This window comes from Onychomys torridus, chromosome 8, assembly GCF_903995425.1.
Source record: "Onychomys torridus chromosome 8, mOncTor1.1, whole genome shotgun sequence".
NCBI lineage: Eukaryota > Metazoa > Chordata > Mammalia > Rodentia > Cricetidae > Onychomys > Onychomys torridus.
The window spans coordinates 66,179,246-66,200,204 of record NC_050450.1 but is presented as its reverse complement, the minus strand read 5'-3'; the positions used below and the strand labels follow the sequence as shown (position 1 = coordinate 66,200,204).

General features: G+C 47.9%; 1 protein-coding gene across 3 annotated transcripts; it reads left to right on the top strand.

The window, feature by feature from the left end:
- The first annotated feature begins 831 nt into the window (after positions 1-831).
- Pipox (pipecolic acid and sarcosine oxidase) lies at positions 832-17,752 on the top strand. Of its 3 annotated transcripts, none has more exons than XM_036196783.1 (8): positions 832-852; positions 6,790-6,938; positions 14,333-14,546; positions 14,934-15,116; positions 15,602-15,748; positions 16,102-16,260; positions 16,800-16,875; positions 17,135-17,737. In XM_036196783.1, exons 2-8 carry the CDS (start codon positions 6,874-6,876, stop codon positions 17,263-17,265), a joined length of 975 nt encoding a protein of 324 aa, XP_036052676.1. In that variant the 5' UTR covers positions 832-852; positions 6,790-6,873; the 3' UTR covers positions 17,266-17,737. The 3 variants fall into 3 exon arrangements, with proteins under 3 accessions (XP_036052676.1, XP_036052674.1, XP_036052675.1); XM_036196781.1 differs by lacking the exon at positions 832-852 and adding an exon at positions 5,070-5,366 and having other exon boundaries at positions 17,135-17,752; XM_036196782.1 differs by lacking the exon at positions 832-852 and adding an exon at positions 6,367-6,703.
- Positions 17,753-20,959: the final 3,207 nt, after the last annotated feature.

Sequence of the window (20,959 nt, the reverse complement as noted above, 5' to 3'; positions counted from 1 at the left end):
CTGGAATCAGCCTAGGGATCTCACTGCTGGAGAGCTGACTCTGAGAGCTGCCTTTTAATAAATACAAAATCAGAGGGACATCAGGATGAAAGAGCCATGGTTTCTGCACTCACCACCTCAAGGTAGAGACTGTCCTGAGCAGCTCACGGAGGCAACTAGGCTGAACACCTAGAACCAGAACATTCAGAGTCCTGGGAATCCAGGGTACCTGTTATAACCGGAGAACCCTGTCACCCATCACAAGCATGTATAGGCGCTGTCTCTGTGCCAAATGCCTCCTTTACCATGTATAGCACACAGCCATCACAAAAATGTGCCAACTCCTTATGACTGATGTGGATCTCGGAGATAAAGGAAATGAGGCTGCCAGGGTGTTATATAGAATCACACACACACACACACACACACACACACACACACACACACACACACAGAGAGAGAGAGAGAGAGAGAGAGAGAGAGAGAGAGAGAGAGAGAGAGAGAGAGAGAGAGAGAGTACATACTGTATAAGCATGTTTGTATACTCACAGAACATCTCTGAAAAGGCACAAAAGACAATAGCAACAGTGTTGCCTCTGATAGGCGAGCTGAGCTCTGGGAATGGATGGAAAGGAGACTCTTTCCACAGTGTTCTCTTTTGTTCGTTTTACTGTTGTTCCATGTGTGTGTATCACCTATGAAAAATGACAATAGAAAGAAGACTCCCTCCTTTTAAGAGGCGTAGAGGGAAAGCAGACATGTAAACAATTACAGCACAATATGGGTATTGTAATCATGGACCCTGCAGGATAGGGAGGCGGTATAGGAAAGACTGCATCTGCTTGGGGGTGCCTGGGAGTTTGAAATAATCAGGTGAGTGCTGGAACCTCTCTCCACTCAGTGTTGCTAGAGCACAGTGAGAAAGAAAGTGTCGGTAGCGGAGCTCGGGAACCAGCAGAGAGGTCAGAAAGAAAGCCACTTCGTGTGCCAAGCTAAGGAGTTCAGATTTTTATCCTAATAGGAAAGGGCAGCTATGAAGAAAATTTTAACGGGGAGTAACCTGTCCAGATTTGCCATTTAAAGAGATGGGTGGATGGCCAGACCTAAGGGGAGCAGAACTGAGGGGGGGGGGCAATCAACCTGAGATCAGACAGCCAGCGGGTCAGCGATGTGTATGGATAGCGCTCACAAAGCCTGTTCTTTGCGTTCCCACACTCTGAGCATTCAGGACCCCAGGCACCCCAGCAGCGAGAAGGATCTGCCCTCAGGGTACAGCTCATCCCTGCCTGCCTGCCTCCTTGCCCCAGGCTTCAGCTCCTTGGCAAAGTGGGGCAGGGAAGAAAACAGCAGAAGGCTCTCCCATTCCCTCCTAGTATTCTCTTATTTATTCCACGCTCTCTCTCCATTCGGGTCCTCTCATTATTTCTGAGCTGTACAGCTTGCTGCTTCCCTGGCTTGCTCCTTCCACCCCTGTCTGCAAAGTGTCAATCAAGCGATCGGATGAGCAGTTCAGCCTCACACCCTCAGCGTCTCTGCCCCAGGACACGAGCCGTGACTGCTGACACACACAAGCAGCAAGGTGTAGGGCTGTTGGCTGCCCTTTAATAGTCCTCCGATCCAGAATGGGTGTTAAAATGGAATTTGAGGGGATCGCTTCTCTCTGCCTGCTCCTGTCAGGACATATGCAAGGACGGGCAATCCTGAGAGAAGGGAAAGCCTTTAGAAGCAGATTTGCTTTTCATTTCAAGGCTGGGCCGTGGCCACTGGCGGCTTTCGGAGGAGCTGCCGTTTGAAATTCTTAACAAGAAACAGAATGCTTGAGTCCAGGAATCCAGGGCAGGCTTGTGAAGTAGGGACGGGGAAATGGGATTGTCATTTTATCTCTGAAGGGATATTATATTAAACGGGGGTGGGGGGAATACAGAGTGGCTTGGCCGCTTCCCTGCAGCTTCCCTGGAGGACTGAACAATGTCGGTAGCAGAAAGAACTGAGATTAGAACAAAGAAAGAACTTCCCGGCCCTGGAAACAGTGACCGGGAGATGTGAAGCATCTGCTTCCCCCGGGGATTTCTCCTTCTTTTACAAATTGTGAATGGAGGCACCATTTTTATAGAATACGGGAACTAATGAGCATTAAGCTCAATTACCTCACCAGTTTCTTCTTAGATCTTTGATCAGCGTGCACAGAAGTCATGGCCGTGATCAGTGTGTGTCATGTTCTGTGTCTCTGTATCAATTTTATATCGGCATTTCTACAAGCAGGGGCCTCATGCCTGCCATTTGGAATAGCCACACAGTTATTGCAGTATGTCAACATGTCAGCGTTTGCTTAGCCATTCCCTGTTGTTGGATTGTTTCATTTTTTTAAAAAATATTTTAAGAGCATAGATATGCATGCCTTCATACAAATGCCTTTCCTCCCCTGGGGGAGTAGTTTGTCAAGTCGAATTTCTAGGTCAGAATGTTTGAACTCTTTTATCCTATTGTGCATGGCCCCAGAACATTCCACAGGATCCAATCTGAATTGCCACCTGCAACACGGACAACATAATAAGGTTGCATCATTTTTATTTTTGTTTATTTAATAGACACATAATAGTACCTTAGAGTTATTTAATTCCCTTCTCTTTGACTGCTGGTGGAACTGGGCACACTTCCATGCAAGGATTTATCGCCTGCCTTTCCTTGCGTACAAGCTGTTCATCTCCGCTGACATCTTATAAGAAATCCAGGGGCCGATCTTATATATTTCTATCAAGCCCTTACACACTCGGGGTACCATATTTTTCTTGGTTATATCTGCTAATATTTTCCTGGAAGGGATCCGTCCATTGGTGAGGCAGACACTGTTCTTCTGCCTTCTGTGGGGTGGGGAGGCAGAATGCCATGACCTTTAGACTCTAGAAGGATTTTTTTTTCCCTTTTCTTTTTTTCTACTTCTCTTTAGAAAATAAAAAATAAAAAAAAAACCTGGTCAGATGGCAGTCCCTCCTTGGGCTCCTGTGTTCTTAGGGGAGGAAGGGCTGGCCAGAAGACAGCTGGTTGCTAAGGCTACTCTGGGGGTTGTTGCTGGGGACCTCAGTCAGCCACTGTGCTGAGATAAAGCATCCCATATCACTGTTTTCTCTCTTTATTGTATGGCCATCAGAAAAACAGCAAAATATGGAAATCAGAAACTTGACTATAAGCTCTGATGTATTGTCATGATAGCTTTGCAGTGAAAAGGGAATGTCCTGAGGCCGGGCATGTGACTCAGTTGATAGAGCACTTGCCTAGTGTGCATGAAACCTTGGTTTGATCCCCAGCACGGTTTTTTGTTTTTTTTTTTTGTTTTTTGCTTGTTTGTTTCTGTTTGCTTGTCTGTTTTGTTTTTGGAGACAGGGTTTCTCTGTGTAGCCCTGGCTATCCAGAAACTCACTCTGTAGCCCAGGCTGGCCTTGGATTCACAGATCTACCTGCCTCTGCCTCCCGAGTGCTGGGATTAAAGGCATGAACCACCACTACCAGGCCCTCAGTACCATTTTAAACCAAATAGGATGATAGGGTCTACACTCCCAGGAGGCAGAGGCAAAAGAACCAAGAGTTCAAGGTTCCCCTCTGCTGCAAAGCAAGCTAGAGGCCATTGAAGCAATGCCTGAGACCGTGTATCCAAAAAGGAAATGAAAACAAGAGCAAGTAAGTTTTGGAGCAGACAAGTCTCAGCATCTAGATACATACATCGAGTATGGGTTCGGGGCAGATTCTGCCACCTTTGGCTGTGTGGTGGTGTTTGAGTTATGACTATATAAACAATCATTCTCAAACATTAGTGTCTAAAAACACGTGTTTTATTTTGACTCACAAAATCAAGGAATATTGATGCTGGGTCATGTGGCTCTGACTGGGTCACTCAGTGGTGTTTAGTCAATCTGGGCATGAGGTCTCTCTTTTGTGTAGCTGTCTGTGTCATCCTGGGGCTTCTTCATCTGCTCTCTCTCTCAGTGTGGCTGAACTTCTAACATGGTGGTTCAGGGTCTAAGAATGAGGTCTCCAAAGCAAGAAGAGAAAGTTGTCCAAAGGCCTAGGCCAGAAAGAGTGTGGCAGTCACCGTGTTCTATCAGGCAAGCACATGGTGGGAACACTGACAAAGAACTTGAGGCTATCTTCATTCTGCCAAAAAACGAGGATAAAAATACACACACAAAAACCGAGAATTTAATGAGATAATGTATTCAGAGGCAAATTTACCAGGAAGCTAATAAAACTCAACCATGGGGCTCCCTCATTGAGCAGGCTCTCCTAAGTCCTGCCATTTAATTTTGCATAACTAATTTTTTTCTTTCCATTTTTTTCTCTTTTATTTTTAGTGGGGATTGAACCCAGAACCTCAAGTATGCTGAACACAATACTATGCCTCCAGTCTCCTTCTCCTTTTATCTTAAAATGGACCTCCGAATTGTATAAGAATCAGGACCTGCCAACCCTGGCTCTGTCCCCAGTGACTGTAACAATACCCATTTAGCCTGATGCTGGGCATGGAAGGCTTCTCTACACATGGCCCTTCATGTGCCAGGCTGGTGCCTGGCTCCCTGTGTGCCTGAGGACAAGGTTCCTCCTCACTGTCCTTTCCTATCGTTGTGGTTTTTTTTTTTTTTTTTTTTTCTCCAGGATCATTTATTCTCCGTTTTCAACATGAAAGTAAAACACACTGAGAATGATTTCATAATCACAAAACTGCCCTCCCAATTGGCCCCTGCATCTACCCCCTGACCTCGCCACCCACCAGGGAGGAGGGCCAGACCCTGGGCATGCTGCCAAGTTCTTAGCTGGCCCTGTAGATCTCTAGAGGAAATCAAGCTGCAGAGAGGAAAAGCCAGCAGGGGGAGGCAGCATTCCTGGTGCCCAGCTTGGTCTAGGAGGCATTGAAATTCCAGGGCCGAAGTCCTGAGACAAAGATCATAATGAGACAGGAAGGTGGCAGAGGAAGGAGCCCATTTGCATGACAATAATTGAGCCAAGAATAGCAAGCCGGAGGGATGCAAGGGTGAGGCTGGCAGCTGAGCTGGGCTAAACCTCACAAATCAGTCTACCCAGTTCTGCTCTGCAGGGGAGGCGGAGGCTGAGCCCTGTGCCAGGCTTTCGGGAGGGAAAGAAAGACAAGGACACAGGCACCAGGGGACTGTGGGAACTCTGGCCAAGCCGGACTTTGCCCTCCTCCTCCTCCTCTAGCCGGGAGGTGCCTTTGTTTGCTCTCTCCTTCTTGGACTTCGTGACTGTAGGCCCAAGCGGACATCATGGCTGCTCAGAAAGGTCTCTGGGATGCCATTGTGATTGGAGCAGGCATCCAGGGCTGCTTCACCACATACCACCTGGCCAAACACTCCAAGAGGGTCCTCCTGCTGGAGCAGGTACACTGTGTCCCTTCTGCCCTTTTGCTGTTCAAGACTGTCCCTTTCTCTTTCCTCACATAGGGAGGGCTTTCCAGAACCTGCGGGCTCTGGGTGAAGCCAAAAGGCTGGACACCACAAATTCTGTGCACTTCATAGCTTAGCTACTTCACGTGAATCTTGACAAGTCAAAGAAACGTCCTGCCCTCAAGTCCATGCGGAGTTTCTTGGTATATTCTTTTTACTGCCTCTCTCTTCTTGCTTTGGATCAAGAAGTGTCTCACCTCTCTTCATTCTTGCTACCCTGTCTTTTCTGTGCCCAAACTGTTGATCCAGTTCAGAAAAAGAATCAGTTCTGCCCTGGATAGCCTTAAATAAGGACATTTTGCCTAGAAGCAAAGGCTGACTGATGTGCCAGCTTCGGAGGAAGGCATCTTCCTTGCTTCTCCTTCCAGAATCTAGCAGGGGCCTCTGTCGAGCCCACCGCCTTTAGGTAAGAGCAGCCTCTTTGCCTGATGCACAGGAACTAAGATTCAGGTCTTCCTTTCCTTAAAGGAAAGGTAGTCACGTGACCACTGCAAATGAGGGTGGCACTGGGAAACCTGCAGGACCCCTCAGGGTTGAGAGCCTACCCCGTCCATCACATGGACTTTTCTACCTCAGTGGCTTCTCCCTTTCCAGTCTGCCTGCAGCTCTCCATGCTGGTTACCACTTCCTGGAATAGTTAGAAATTGTCTACAGTTTCGCTATGCCCAAAGCCCAGGGGATCCCTGTTACTTCCCTCAGGAAGCTCTCCACTTCCCCCCCACCCCACACACCCTCTTCCCGCCCCAATCCCAAGGTAGTTCCCTTTTTCTGAGTAACCTGAAGACACAGAGAGATGGCATCCTTTTTCTGATCCATGAAGCCAAGGGGCTAGATTGGCGTAATCTGGAAGGTTCTTTCTAATTCTGCTTTTCTAGGAGCCTCACTGGGATGCGGCCCAGTGGAAGATTTGCTAACAAAGGGACTAGTGGCTGGGAGGGCTGTCTGCAAAAGGGAAAACTCACTCAGTGTCTCTGAGAAGGGCTGACCCCTTTCCTTGCCAGTCAGTGGGCTGCAAGAAGACACTGGACAGAAGGATTATATGGAAATATCTGAAAATAGCTAGGCCTGGTGATGGGGACCTAAAATCCCAGGTACTCAGGAAGTTGATGCAGGAGGATTGCAAGTTTAAAGCCTGCCTATGCTGTATAACAAGACCATCTCTCAAAATAAAAAGTAAAAAGGGCCAGGGCTAGGTTTCAGCTGCACAGCACTAGTGGGCGAGGCCAGAGGTTCAATCCCCCCGGATCAGAAAAAAAGGAAACATTTGAAAGGTGAGATGGCTCCTGAAGGGCAAAGGGAGGGTTGAACGAAGGGCAGTAGCTTCCAGTTTCCATCATCTCTTGTTCTCTTCTTCTAGTTCTTTCTTCCGCATTCCCGAGGAAGCTCCCATGGACAGAGCCGCATCATCAGAAAGGCTTATCCGGAGGATTTCTACACGAGGATGATGGATGAGTGCTATCAGACGTGGGCCCAGCTGGAGCATGAGGCGGGAACCCAATTGCACAGGTGGGCAAGGGAGGAAGACCTTGAAAGCTGGGGCTCCACGCCCCCAGGTGCTTTGAATATTTAATGCTGTAAGGTGTGAGCTTGAAATGTAACTGGAGGGGCACAAGCCTAGGAGGGAGGTGCCAGTTACAGGGAAGCCTTCGGCATACTGTAATTGTCTCTCCATCAGCCCTGCTGGCCCCTACCAGCTCTGAGTCCCAGGCCTGCGTTAGACCCTGTGTCCAAGGCTGGTACAAGTTGTCTTCTGAAAACCTGAAGAAGTACTGTGGGCAGATAGCCAGAGCGGGGCAGGCCTACACAGAGCCTTCTGAAGCCATCTTATAGGGTATGGGTCAAAATGGAAGAGGCAGCTGTATGTTCTTATTCGTGTCGTAACTTAAAAAAAAAATTACTTATGCATGTTTTATGTGTATGAATGTTTTGCCTACATATATGTAGGTGCAACTACATGTGTGCCTGGTGCCCAGGGAAGTCAAAAGAGGGTATCAGACCTTGCAATTGGAGTTACGGATGTTGTGAGCTGTCTTGTGGGTGCCAGGAATTGATCCTGGAGCCTCTGCAAGAGCGACAAGTACTCTCAACCCCTGTGCCATCTCTCCAGCCCCCTAGTATCCGTCCTATCTTTTTATGCTGGGTCCTCAACCCCATAACAACCTACAAATGCATTTTATTGATATATTATCTTCTGGGAACAAAATGAGGGTGTTCCATGAGCTAGACAGTTTACCAGGAAGTACCCCTGTGGCAATGTTCTGTTCCGCTGTGGTTCTCTCCAAACTTTAGGGCTCCCCCGTCACTGACCCTCAGACACTCCTAAGGAGAGAGCAGAAACCACTCCTGCATTTCGCCTTTTTCTCCTCTGACCTCTTAACTGAACTCCCTTTACATAACCCTGGCTCTACCCCACAGGGTGGCAGTTATTTTAATGGCTGTGAACCAAGAGGTTACTGTTCTGTTACGAAAACACCATTAACTTAAGAACAAAGTGAAATCCATTATGCAAATACAGCCAGGGCAGCTAATTAAGGATTTATTCAGTGACAGCGAAATAAAGCACCCAAATAAAGGAGAATGTCTTTCTGAGGAGTGGCCTGGCAGAGGGACCCTTCTCTGGCAGTTGGCTGTGACTACTACTGAGCATTTTGAGGTTTGAGGCCTAAGGTCTTGAAGGGTACGAGCCTGCCCAGCAAATGCTGACAGACACAGTTTGAGTTTGACTTCCTGCCTCAACTCCTACCAGCTATGTGGGATGGTGTGGGGGTCTCTACCTCTCCCATGAAGAATTTTGCAGGTTAAATGAGACCCTGGAAAATACTCGGCACAGTGCCTGGAGGTCTTTCCCCCCATTCTGGCCAGCCGCATCCTGGGTCTGTTGGGGGCTATAGAGGAAGAACAAGAGGAAACAAAAGGGGTGTAGCTCAGTTGGTAGAGTACTGGTCTAGATTGTGTAAGGCCCTGGGTTTGATCCCCAGTGCCCCATGATGCTGGGCATGGAGGCACACTCCTGTAATCCCAGCGCTTGGGAGACAGAGGCAGATAGAAAGGCACAGTGGTTAGAAGAGCTTGCTGCACAGACTTGAGGACCAGAGTTTGGGGTCCCTGCTTCCAAGTATCGAAGTCTAAAGAGATAAGAACCCCTTCTGGTCCCAGGCATTCCAGGAAGGGCCATTCTCCCGACATGTTAGTTCATTCCACAACTTTATAAAATGAAAAGGGGGGTTGGGGATTTAGCTCAGTGGTAGAGCGCTCACCTAGCAAGCGCAAGGCCCTGAGTTCGATCCTCAGCTCAAAAAAAAAAAAAAAAATGAAAAGGGGAGCCACTGAGGGTTAGGGTCAGCTCTCTCTCCCTCTCTCCCTCCTCTTCCTCTTCCTATTCTCCTGTTTTTTAAGTCAGGGTCTCTTTGTGTTATCCGGGCTAGCCTCAAAGCCCTGGTTCCACTGAGGCATTGGGGACTGCAGGCATGTGCCACTACTGTGTAGCAGTCATAATTACCATAAATCAATGAGTTACTGTACTCTTGGTTTGTAACAGGGGTCAGTAAACTTCTTCTGCAAGCCACACAGCAAGTATGTTAGGCTTCCCTGGCCATATGGTCTCTCTTGCAAATATCCAAGTCTGCCATTGTAGTGTGAAAGCAGCCTAAGATGCAAATAAATGAGCCTGGATGTATTCCAATAAAACTTTATTTCTAAAAAAAAAAATACACTTTATTTCAAGACATTGAAATTTGAATTTCATGTTATTTCTTTGTGTTTTTTAAAGGTTTAGTTTTAAGTTTTTAATTCTTTTTATTTTATGTGTTTTGCCTGCACATACATGTGTTCAAATCATACATACCTGCTGCCCTCGGAGGCACCAGAAAAGGGAATTTGATCCTCAGAAATGGATTTACAGATAGTTTGGAGCCGCCATGTGGGTGCAGGGAACCGAACCCAGATCTTCTGCAAGAGCAGCAAGTGCTCCTAACAGCTGAACCCTCTCTCCCACCCTATTTTTAATTTTTGATGTGTATGAGTGTTTTGTCTACATATGTGTATGTGCACCATCCATGTACCTGGTGCCCAAGAAGGCCAGAAGAGGGCGTCATATCCCCAAGAACCGGAGTTATATACAGTTCTTAGTCATGTGGGTGCTGGGAACTGAACCTGGGTCTTCAGAAAGAGCAGCCAGTGCTCTTGGCCACTGAGCCATCTCTCCACATACCCTCCTTTTTGAAACAAGGTTTTATTTTGTAGCTGGCCCCAGACTTACTAAGTAGCCCAGGCTGACTTCAAATTTGAGACACACACACACACACACACACCCACTTAGTCTCTGGAGTGCTCTGGGCATGGGCATGACCCTGCTGGAGATTTGTATGTCTTGCAATGAAATTCTGCTTTAGATTTTTAAAAAATCAACCACTTAAAAATATAAAAGTCGGGGTTGGGGATTTAGCTCAGTGGTAGAGTGCTTGCCTAGCAAGTGCAAGGCCCTGGGTTCAGTTCTCAGCTCCAGGAAAATAAACAAACAAACAAACAAACAAATATTCCAGGTTGAAAAAGTGCGTCTGTGCTTTTAAAGGGAATACCATAACCTGTAGGAGAAGAGTGTTCAGATGTCTCACAGCTCCAATTAAGACAAATGAAGAGTAATGTGAACGTGCTTTTAAAAATCCTTCAAAGCACGCTAGAGCACTAAGTATTATTATTGTTGTTGCTATTATTCCATCATTAGCAAGTCCTGTCTTATGGCTACCCTCATTTTCTCCCGGGTGCTAGGTTTTTTTAATCCCTTTTACTGAGTAGGTGAAGAGCACAGCTCCTTCCTACTCTCTGAATGGGATCTGAATATAGCTCTCCACCTTTGGGCTGAATGCCATCCAAACTGCCTTAGCTTTGCTCTTCATTTTGATTTTCTAAATGATTTCATCATCTTTGTCGTTCCTGCTGCTCTCTAGCCCCTTCTAGACACACGGGCATAATACCATAAGATAAATGATAGAAATGAGTATATTTAATGTCATCCGATGGTTATTTAAAAAACCACAAAATCCTTTCAGAGCTGGTAGTGGAGCAGGTTGCCCATTTCTTCTGTTCTGCCTCCTGTGACAGCGCATACGAAACATGGGTGGGCTCGGGATATTTGCATATATTCTGGGAACAGACAATGACATGTGTCGGATCACAAGGCCTGAGTCTTTTGTGATGTGTACAGCCAGGATGCTGGTACCAACAGAAAAGCCAGGCAGGCTCTGAGGCCCATCTCTTCCCTGCCCCGCCTTCTCCCTTTGAGTCCTACTATCCGCTCCTGACCCGAGCTGCCCCTGCTTCACTGACAAAATCAGACAAGATCACAGCCGTAGGCAGTACAGCTGCTGGCGGAACCTGGTGGCCCCCTCCGCAGCTGCTGCTTCCTGTGCCTGCGAAGTGTCTGGCTTGTCAGCCACATCCCCTCCCTGGAGCAATCTTTGTTAACCAACGCCACTTCGGCCCACTGAGCAGAAGATGAAATACAGAGAGCTGTTCCCAAACAGACAAAGACAGCAGCCATTACCAAGGCCCTTTCCCAAGGTGATGCTGAACGCTGGTTCACCTGGCACTTTGAACTGGAGCAGGGAGAAAGGCAGCCAGAGCCCGTGATGGGAAATGGATGATCCCTCCCAGCGCCTTCCGGCTCCTTCTTTCCTCCTGACCCCCTGCCCTATTTTAGTAACTGCTGGAGATTCTTCATCGATCACTGGCTCCCCATCGTACGTGGGCCACAGAGGAGGCAACAAGGCCCTCCAGAGCAATCTTCAATGGCCTCTTCTCAGTGCTGGACAAAGCAGTCTGTAAGGAAGGAGTAGTTCCAAGGGCTCCCATTCTGGGAGGTGGCAGTTTCACACCTACTAGGGATCCCCAGTAACCCTGGGGTTTTAGACCCTCCTTTCTAGACCAGCCCTAAGCATTCTCTTCTTGGTCCCCACTTTATATAAAGGCCTTTGTCTTTTCTCAAACATTGTAACTTGTATCTGAGAAAAAAAGAAAGAAAAGAAAAGAGGAGGGGATCCCCGAGCACCCTAAGCACAGGAGTAAGGAATTGATGCCGAATGAGTAGGCTATTTATTGGGATCTAGGAAAAACCATTAAGAAAATAAGCACTTAAATGATTTTCAATCTGCCTGTGGAAGCCATCTGTCTTCATACTTGGGGAAAGGCCCGGTTTCCGATCCTGGTTTTGATTGACTGATTTCCAATTCTCTGAGCATTTCCCATAGGAGCCTCTCACCTATCTCCCATAATGACAGGCCTTTGCATTTCCAGGCAGTGTTTTACATTTATTTCCGATTTGCTCATAATGGTCAAAAATCTCTCTTCAATCCAAGGCATTTCTCCAACAGTGCACGGTTTCCCTCAGGCCAAATAGCTCAGCTGTGATCCACGGAAAATGAGAATTTCCCAAACACATCTTCCAACTTGGGGAGGGTCTAGCATCACAGATTCAGATGGAAAATTTCCCACTGTTAGATCAATATCTGGGCTAAGAAATAAATGCCACAGGGGCAGAGAGCTGGAGCAAAATGATTACCATCGGCACAATTACATTCACCGCAGAATCAGCTCACTGATTACTGCTCGGGTTGGGGAGCTCTGGTGTCACCCGCCATAGGTCGGCTTGGGAATTAGAACATCACTCAGCATTTCATAATTCGACAGATTTGCCTGTTGTCTTGGCACAAGTTCATTTTCCCCATACAATATGTCTCTGTAAATGGAGTTCTGTTTCAAGGAAAGAAAGGTAGGAAGGAAGGCAAGATGGAAGGAAGAGTACATGGGAGACTAAGGCTGCTAGATTAAAGGCAGGGCTCAAGAGTCACTCTGTGGGGTTTCTGAACCAGAGAGCGGACACATCTGCTTAGGTGAGCTGTAAGCCGCATCTTTCCCACAATTCCACTCGACACATCTGCTTAGGTGAGCTGTAAGCCGCATCTTTCCCACAATTCCACTCAGCCTCGAGTCCATCGGTAAAATGGTTCAAGAACACGTGACTAGGCATAGTGGTACATGCCCGATGTCTGACATTTGGGAGACGATAGCAGAAGGACCTCGAGGTTGAGGCCAGTCTAGGATACATATTAAGTCCCTTTCTCAAACAAACCAAAACAAAAACACACATCTGAGACAGGGGTGTGGCTTGGTGAGGTATTTGCCTAGTGTGCAGGGATCCCTGGGTTCCATCTCCAGCATCACAACCTAACTATAAAACACTGGGTGCTTTTTATTTTTGGAGATGCTGGGATGTGACCCACGGACTTGTGCATGCTAGGCAAGTGCTCTCCACTAAGCCACACCTCCCACCCACACCCTCAGCCTTTGGGGTGGCTTCTTAATTATCTTGTTGACCAAGAAGTTGACTAGGCAAGTTTTCATGACCTAAGGACTAATCTGAAGTTCTTTTGGGCGGCTACAGAAAACAGACTGGTTCCTGGCTGAGGAGTCTGTCTCGCGGAGCCTAAGCTGAGCTTTGAAGAGGCAGCGCTGGCGTGGCTATCTCCCCATGAATGCTGGGTAGGCGGGGGCCATGGCGAATGGATTGGGCGTGCTGCGCGGCTCTGTGTACTGACACCGGCCCCCAGGCCCACTGCATCCCTACCCCCTCCCAGTCTCCTCTTTAATCCCCACAACCAGATAATGTGGGATTTGGAAGCATGTAATATCCATGAGACTCCATTATAGGCTATTACGAGCTTTATAGGCAATACCTGGGGGATGCAGCAGGCTGCTGCTGTGCTGTGGGGCTGCTGAAGCCAAGAGGGAACACAGGAGCAGTCCCAAGGGCCAGAGGCACCTTTCCATTGTTTAGATAGCCCCCCCCCCCCAAAGGACTCTGGTCTCTTGTGTCGGAGAGTCAGAAACCACCGCAGGGCAACGGCTGTCTCCCTCACAGAATGAGAAGGGTAGAAGAAGCTTGTCTAGAGATTCAAAACCAGGGACTCTCTGAGTTTATTGTTGGCGATCTGTGCACCATCCAGTGTCTGTGCTTGCGTTTGAAAGTGCCACCAGGCCTTGGGGTAATGGCTTGGCATCCCCTGAATGAATGTTGAGTAGCAACCCCAGACCTCCTGGTGACAACCACAAACCAGCCGGTACCTCTTCCATTCAATGTCCTGGATTTCGGAGGAGGAATTTGGGACGCTGAGTAGTGAGTCACTGGTCAAGGTCACATCAAGGTGACATCCAGATTAGAAGCAGAGTCAGATCTCCTTTTCCAAGAAATAAGTCACAGAGAAGAAACAAATGAGGCAGACAAACGCACAGAAAGGACAAGGCAGTGTGTAATAAGAAGACAGATGGGGTGGGGTGGGGTGAGGGAGTGGGGGGTGGGGTGAGGGAGTGGGGGGGGGGGTGGAGCTAGAGACTGGGACATAAGAAAGCACACTGCTCTTCCAGAGGACCTGAGCTCTGTTCCCAGCAACCATGTTGGGTGTTTCACATACAAAATTTAAAAAACTTATAATAAAATAAATCTTTGAAAAATAAAGAAAGTGAGGAAGGGAAGAAAAAGAAATGGGAAAGGAAACAGAACAGCACAGAGGGCCCCTCAAAGAGGGAACAGGAGGAAGGGTAAGAAACCGCATTTGGGCGGACACCCGCTATTTCATTTGGCATTTCCAAGGCATAGTAAAGGTTGTGGGGACTTAGGACCTCTGCTGTCAGGATGGAGGGACAAGCAAAACAGAACTCAGGGTCAAGGGAGGACTTGGGAATGGTCTGGAAACCGGCTGGGGAATCTAGATGGCATCACCTGTGGTCTGAATGTCAGGCCAAGCTGCAAAGCTGTAGACGTGGATTCCCTCACTGAGGAATGAGGATAGATGGCCAGGGCCATGACAAATCCCCTCACCCAGATCGACTTTTCTTTTTTGAAACAGGCAGACTGAGCTCTTGTTTCTGGGAAAGAAGGAGAATCCAGGATTAAAGACAATCCAGGCCACTCTGTCTAGGCAGGGGATTGACCATGAGTATCTTTCATCAGCGGATTTAAAGCAACGTTTCCCAAACATTCGGCTCACCAGTGGAGAAGCAGGGCTCTTGGACAAGACTGGAGGTATCCTGTATGCAGACAAGGCCCTCAGAGCCCTCCAGGTAAGGCTGTGCAGCTCCAGAGCAATACAGCTTCCTTCTCTGGGCATCCTGGCTTCAGGCTGGCAGCCCCCTGAGCGTTCAATATGAAGATTTTTGCCTTCTTCACTTTGGTCCTGATTTTTTTTTTTTAAAGGCAGGATTCTCTCCCCTCTCCCCTCTCTCTCTCTTTCTTTCTATCCTGGAACTCACTCTGTAGAACAGGCTGGCCTCGAACTCACAGAGATCCACCTGTCTCCGCCTCCCTAGCACTGGGATTAAAGGCGTGCGCCACCACTGCCCATCCTGAGATTCTGAAATCTTGTCTGCCCTAAGTGAGCAGCTCTTGGTCTCCTAGGGTGAACCATACCACAATTAATTAATTCATCTTTCTTGGGCCTGCCTTTTCAGCACATGATTTGCCAGTTAGGAGGCACAGTGTGTGATGGAGAGAAGGTGGTGGAGATAACACCTGGTCTACCTGTCACAGTGAAAACCACCTCGAAGAGCTATCAAACCAACAGCTTGATCATCACTGCTGGTCCCTGGACCAACTGGGTTCTCCGTCCCCTGGGAATTGAGTTGCCCCTCCAGGTAGGGCAAGCTGAGCCTGAGAGTCAGTAGCTAAGGGAAGAAACCTTGGAGCCAGCCAGGCTTGACAGCCTTGGACCTGTCACTTTCTAGCAGGTCAACACTGGAGATTAGTTCACCTCATTAAGCGTCAGGTTTACCAGTATGGGAAATTACAGCTACCTCAAAAGGCGATTGGTAAACTAATTTATCTGCTGTGTATAGAGCCTCCAGGAGACGACCAGACTTATAGTAAGCATAATACGAAGAAATATGAAGTGTATGGACCCCTGGAAAGATGGTGAAGGAGGGCTGGGGTGCTGCCGTGGGAGAAATCTAAGAATAGGGGCAAGTTGAGTTTGGAGACCTTTGTGCAACATACTGTATATTATGAGTGCATGAGACAAGAATTAGGCCAAGCAACTTGGCTATGAAAGGGCCACAGGACCCTACCAGAATCGGCTGTTCCATGGCTTCCCCCTTTATCTCCTATTTCCTCCTGCATCAAGACCCTTAGGATCAATGTGTGTTACTGGCGAGAGAAGGTCCCTGGGAGCTATAGCGTATCACAGGCTTTCCCGTGTATTCTGAGTCTGGACATGGCCCCCCACCACATCTATGGACTTCCAGCATCAGAGTACCCAGGGCTGATGAAGGTAAGCTACTGTACTACTAGGTGCCTGTGCAGTTCTGAGCATTCATACCTTATTCATATTCTAACACTTCTGTAGGACCCTCCCAGGACCTGCTTCATGCAGGATTGGCTATTTACAGCATAATACCCTATGTCCCACCCCTACCCTGAAGCCTAGGATGCCTTGTCCTTATAAACACAGGGTGGGGCTGGAGATGAGCACTAAGCAACTTTAGATGCTAACACATCCTAGCCCCTGCCAGGATTGGGGATTGGGATGATGGGTGGAAACAGCCATGTCCAAACCCACCTCTCACTGGCTGGTATGTCCACAAGGCCAGCTTTACAGCCTTTGCTATTCCAATGGGGGCATAGATCTGCTATCACCATGGAGACAATGTGGACCCAGAGGAGCGGGACTGCCCCACAACCTTCTCAGGCATCCAAGATGTCCAGATTCTATGCCACTTTGTCAGAGACCACTTACCAGGCCTTCGGCCTGAGCCAGACATCATGGAGCGCTGCATGTACACGGTAAGCCGGCTGTCCCAAGTTGCAGAACAGGGCAGGAGATAGACAGACCCACAACTGCCAGGCCTGACTCCATTTGACTTCTCACCCAGTATGTGACTTTAAACTAGCCAGCTAATTCCTGTGGATGGTTCACCTCGATAAGAGAGGGGCCTGGTAGAGATTATTCATATTTCTTTTTATTAGGCGGCGAGGCTTTTGCCTGGCAGTCCTTCCCTATATTTCCCAGAAGAGCTCTAAAACATTTCTTGGCAAGATGCTCCCAGTTGAGCAGGCCTTGGGGACAAAGAGAAGAGACAGATGCCACTGGGCCCGAGGCATCTTGGCTAAAGTTAGTTCGCAAAGATGACTACCTACTGTGTCCATGGACACAGTAGGAGAGTGTCAGCTGTTCGTAAGAACCAGCATGTCTGGAGGGGATGGGCAGGCAGGGGGCCGACCTCAGCACCATTCAGTTCTCTATGGAAAGAGTCCCAGGCCAGTTCCTTCCTGCTTGAGCCTGTGTCCTCAGAGGACGCAGGTATGAATGACCTTCTTTCTAGAACACGCCCGATGAGCATTTCATCCTTGATTGCCACCCGGAGTATGACAACATCGTCATCGGTGCTGGCTTCTCTGGTGAGCTGGAGGATGGGGAGGTGGAGAGCCTGCAAACAGACCCACTGAAGTACCAGACGGAAGGGGATCCCGTGGGCATGAACTGAAGTCTGGACACTGGGTGTATAGGGAGGGTAGGCAGTCGGAAAAAGGGGGCACTGTGCCAGAAGGCAATGTCTAGCTTTGGGATGAGACCCAGAGGGAAGGTAGCTGTTTGGGTGTGGAGGGAACTTCCCTAGAGCCCAGAGTCTGTACTTGAAGATACACATTCTTCACCCAGGACATGGATTCAAGCTGGCCCCTGTCGTGGGGAAGATCCTTTGTGAGCTAAGCATGAAATTACCACCATCCTATGACTTGGCGCCATTTCGAATGAGCCGATTCTCTCCACGGAGCAAAGCCTACCTTTGACTCCAGCTGACTCCTGGGGAGGAGAGCCCTCATGGGGAAGACTTCTAGGAGAAGGAAGTGACCTTGACATGTTTCCATTCCTCCTGCTTCTATGGAATCTCCTGCAAACACCAAATGATTGACCCTCTTTTCCCAGTAATCTTCCCAAGTCCATCTCCTTTCTCATCCTCAGAAAGTCAGCCTAAGATTCACCACCCCAGAACAGCAAGGAGCTTTAAGATGGACATCTCAATGGGGAGAGGCTTGAGATGGGCTCAGTAGACTAAGGCGCTCCTTAAATTTTTCTTTCTTGAGCGTGCTCTGACTAAATCTGTACAGGGGAGCATGAAGAAGATTATCTTTTATAAACCACTAGTGCCTTTGGGGTTTCCTTCCCAAGAGCTTGAGCAGGTCACCAACTCACATAAAGTCTCACCTCTAACAAATAAACATTTGCCAGGAAAAAAAAAAGTTGCTGGAAAAAAATAAACAAAAACCCTGTATTGCACAGTGTCTGAGGAAATCTTTATTGTCTATGTAACTCTATTTCTTATTGGCTTTAATAATCTAAATTAGCACCCCAGAGTCTGCTACCCCCAGGAATCCACTGAGTCTCTGTCCGGCGACACACTGTGCCCTTCTCCTGTACTGTTTATCTCATCCTCATCTTCTCTCTGGATCTGTGAAGATGCTAAGCTCCCCACTCTCTCATTAAGGTGTATTGTCAGGTCCTTATGAAGATAGAACTGTTATACCAGAAAGGAAGCCAGAGACACACTCGCTTAGAAACCCCGTTCAATGTTTGAATGTTAAATGTGCCATTTTATTATCATTAGGATTGCTCCCATTTAATGAAACAGCATTAGCACCCGGGCGGCTGGCCTCCTTGTACTAATTGCTTTGGAAGAGAATGGGGCTTGTAACTACCCCTGGGTGGGTGGAGGGGTGAGGGGTGTGAACAGGGATTCAGGCAAGGTTGATGTGCTTAGGTGGGACCTCCAGAGAGGGCCAGTTCCACCCTAGAGAGCAGGATCTTAGTGTTCTAGGGAGAGAGAAGCTGGGACAAAGAGGGGTAGATTTGATAGGGAAAGTGAACAATAGGAATAAAATATTCACAAAGAAGTATACCACAAGGAAAATTGCTCCACTTACCTTAGTCCTTAAAGGCCCAGACATGTGCCTTAGCCCTGATTGATTTCTCCAGTGAGTTCCAAAAGCTAGCTCAGCCCCATGCCAAGTCTGTTTTGGGGGCAATTTCACACAGTTCTCAGAAACTAAGTCTCTATAAAATGGCAATAATAATACTGACCAACTATATAGAGGTGTGTAAGGATCACATATTATTATCACTTATTCATCTGATACAGAAATATTGACTTAGTTTCTGTTATGTGTCAGGTACTATGTAGATGCATCAGTGTGCTAGTTAGTTTTAACTGTCTATTTGACACAATCCAGAATATCTGGGAAGAGAATCTTAATGAGGAATTCCCTAGATTGACCTGTGGCATGTCTGTGAAGGATTGTCTTGATTACTGACATGTGAAGACCCAGCCAATGGTGGGCATCATCATTCCCTAGGCAGAGGTCTCTGCACTCTATAAGGATAGGGAAGGCTGCTGAGTATTGGGCAAGCAAGGGTACATACATTTATTCTCTCTCTGCTTTTGACCATAGATGCGATATTTTTACATTTCTGCCTTGACTTCCCTACAATAATGGGCTCTAATCTGGATTTGTAAGACAAATAAATCCTTTTCTTCCCTAAATTGCTTTTTTCCAGGATATTTGTCACAGTGACAGAAAAAGGAACCAAGACAATCAGTAAACACACAGATGGAAATCCCTGTTCTAAAACAGCAGAGTGGGCCTGTCTTAGTTAGTTAGGGTTTCTGTTGTTGTGATAAAGCACCATGACCATAAACAACTTGGGGAGGAAAGGGTTGATTTCAGCTTAAAACTCTCAAGTCACACTCCACTGCTGAAGGATGTCGGCAGGAACTCAAACAAGGCAGGACCCTGGAGTCCCGAGTTGATGCAGAGGTCGTGGAGGAGTGCTGCTTACTGGCTTTCTCTTACTGGCTTGCTCAGCCTGCTTTCTTATAGCACCCAGAACCACCAGCCCAAGTGTAGCACCACCACAATGAACTGGGTCCTTCCACATGCATCACTAATTAAGAAAATGCCCTGCAGGCTTGCCTGCAACCTGATCTTGTGGAGGCATTTTCTCAGTTGAAAGTTCTTCCTCCCAAATGACTCCAGCTTGTGTCAAGTTGACATAAAACTAGCCAGCACAGGGCCTCAACAAAATTAGAAAGAAGTAATCTACGATCTGGCAGTTCCACTCTGAGCAGATCTCCTAAAGACTTGAAAGTAGGGTCTCCAAATGATATCTACACACCCATGATTTAGCATCATTATTCACAATGGCCAGAAACAGCCCAGATGTCCATTAGCACATGAATGGATGAACGAAACGTAGTCTGTACATGTCACAGGGTAGTATTGAGTCTTGAAAAGGAAGAGACCCTGACGCGTACTGCTTCCTGGCTGAAATAAGGACGTGTTAAGTGAAATCAGCAAAGAGACAGAAGGACCAATCCTGTGCAGACCACTTGTGCGAGTCCAGTGGTGAGATTCACCACCAGGGCCGAGAGGAGGAAGAGGAAGCTGGGCTTTGTTATGCATCAGGAGCCTCAGTGTTTGGAGGATGACAAAAGTTCTGGGAGTTGTGCGAATGTGTTTAATGTCACTGAGCTAACTATGTACCTCAAGTAGCTAAGATGATAAATGGTATATGTATTCTACCACAACTTTTAAAAATTCACTCTTGTGGAGCTGATGGTGGCAGTGAGAAGACATGTAAGCAATGCATACATGTAAATTAATTTTTGTGTGTGTGTGTGAGACAGGGTTTCTCTGTGTAGCCCTGGTTTTCCCGGAACTTGCTCTGTAGACCAGGCTGACCCTGAGCTAAGAACATACATGTAAATTAAAACATATAATGTTTTGGGGGACATCAGACGAGGGAGGGATAAGACACTCTGGGAGGAGTCTTACTGAGGAGTAGGTCATGAAGGGCGAGCCATGCACTGGGTGTCTATTAAAGAACAGTGTGAAGGGCTGAGGGGATGTGGCTTGCTTGGTAGAGTATCTGCCTAATGTGCCCGAAGCCCCAGATTCAGATTCCCCAGCAGCACACAAACCAGGCATGGTGCTCACCTGTAACCTCAGCACTTAGCAGACAGAGGCAGGAGGACCAGAAGTTCAAGGTCATGCCCAGCTACGTACAGATGAACTTGAGGCCAGCGTAGTTCTGTTTGAATAAGAAAGGGAATGAGCCACAAAGCAAAGGACTGTGATATAGCATAACATGGGGTGGGGGGTGGGGGGCGTGTCAAATAGACCAGATGCCGAGAAGGACCAGCATCCTACCCATGAGCTCAGCAACTCTCATGCTGACAAAGCTGGCGGAGAGCCGTCTGAGGAACATGCCTCTGCTCCATGGCCTACCGCCCGCCTTCTGTTTCCTCTGCCTCTCCGATGCGCTGGCCCTCCTCCCCCAGCCAGCTGCAGTTCTCCTTCCAAAATATCCAGCTTTATTCAGCTTGTCAGTGACAGCCAAAAGGGGAGACCAATGTCTTGCAGAGGCTGAGAAAGGACAAGTGGAGGAGACTAGCAAACCCTGCCCAAGCAGCCTTAGGCCTTGACCAGA

What these genes read in the sequence shown, in the direction of transcription:
- Pipox (XM_036196781.1), top strand. Translation starts at nt 5,253, where the DNA reads ATGGCTGCTCAGAAAGGTCTCTGGGATGCCATTGTGATTGGAGCAGGC. An exon ending in GGGTCCTCCTGCTGGAGCAG is followed by an intron (nt 5,367 to 6,789) that starts GTACACTGTGTC and finishes CTCTTCTTCTAG; the next exon opens with TTCTTTCTTCCGCATTCCCG. An exon ending in TGGAGCGCTGCATGTACACG is followed by an intron (nt 16,261 to 16,799) that starts GTAAGCCGGCTG and finishes CCTTCTTTCTAG; the next exon opens with AACACGCCCGATGAGCATTT.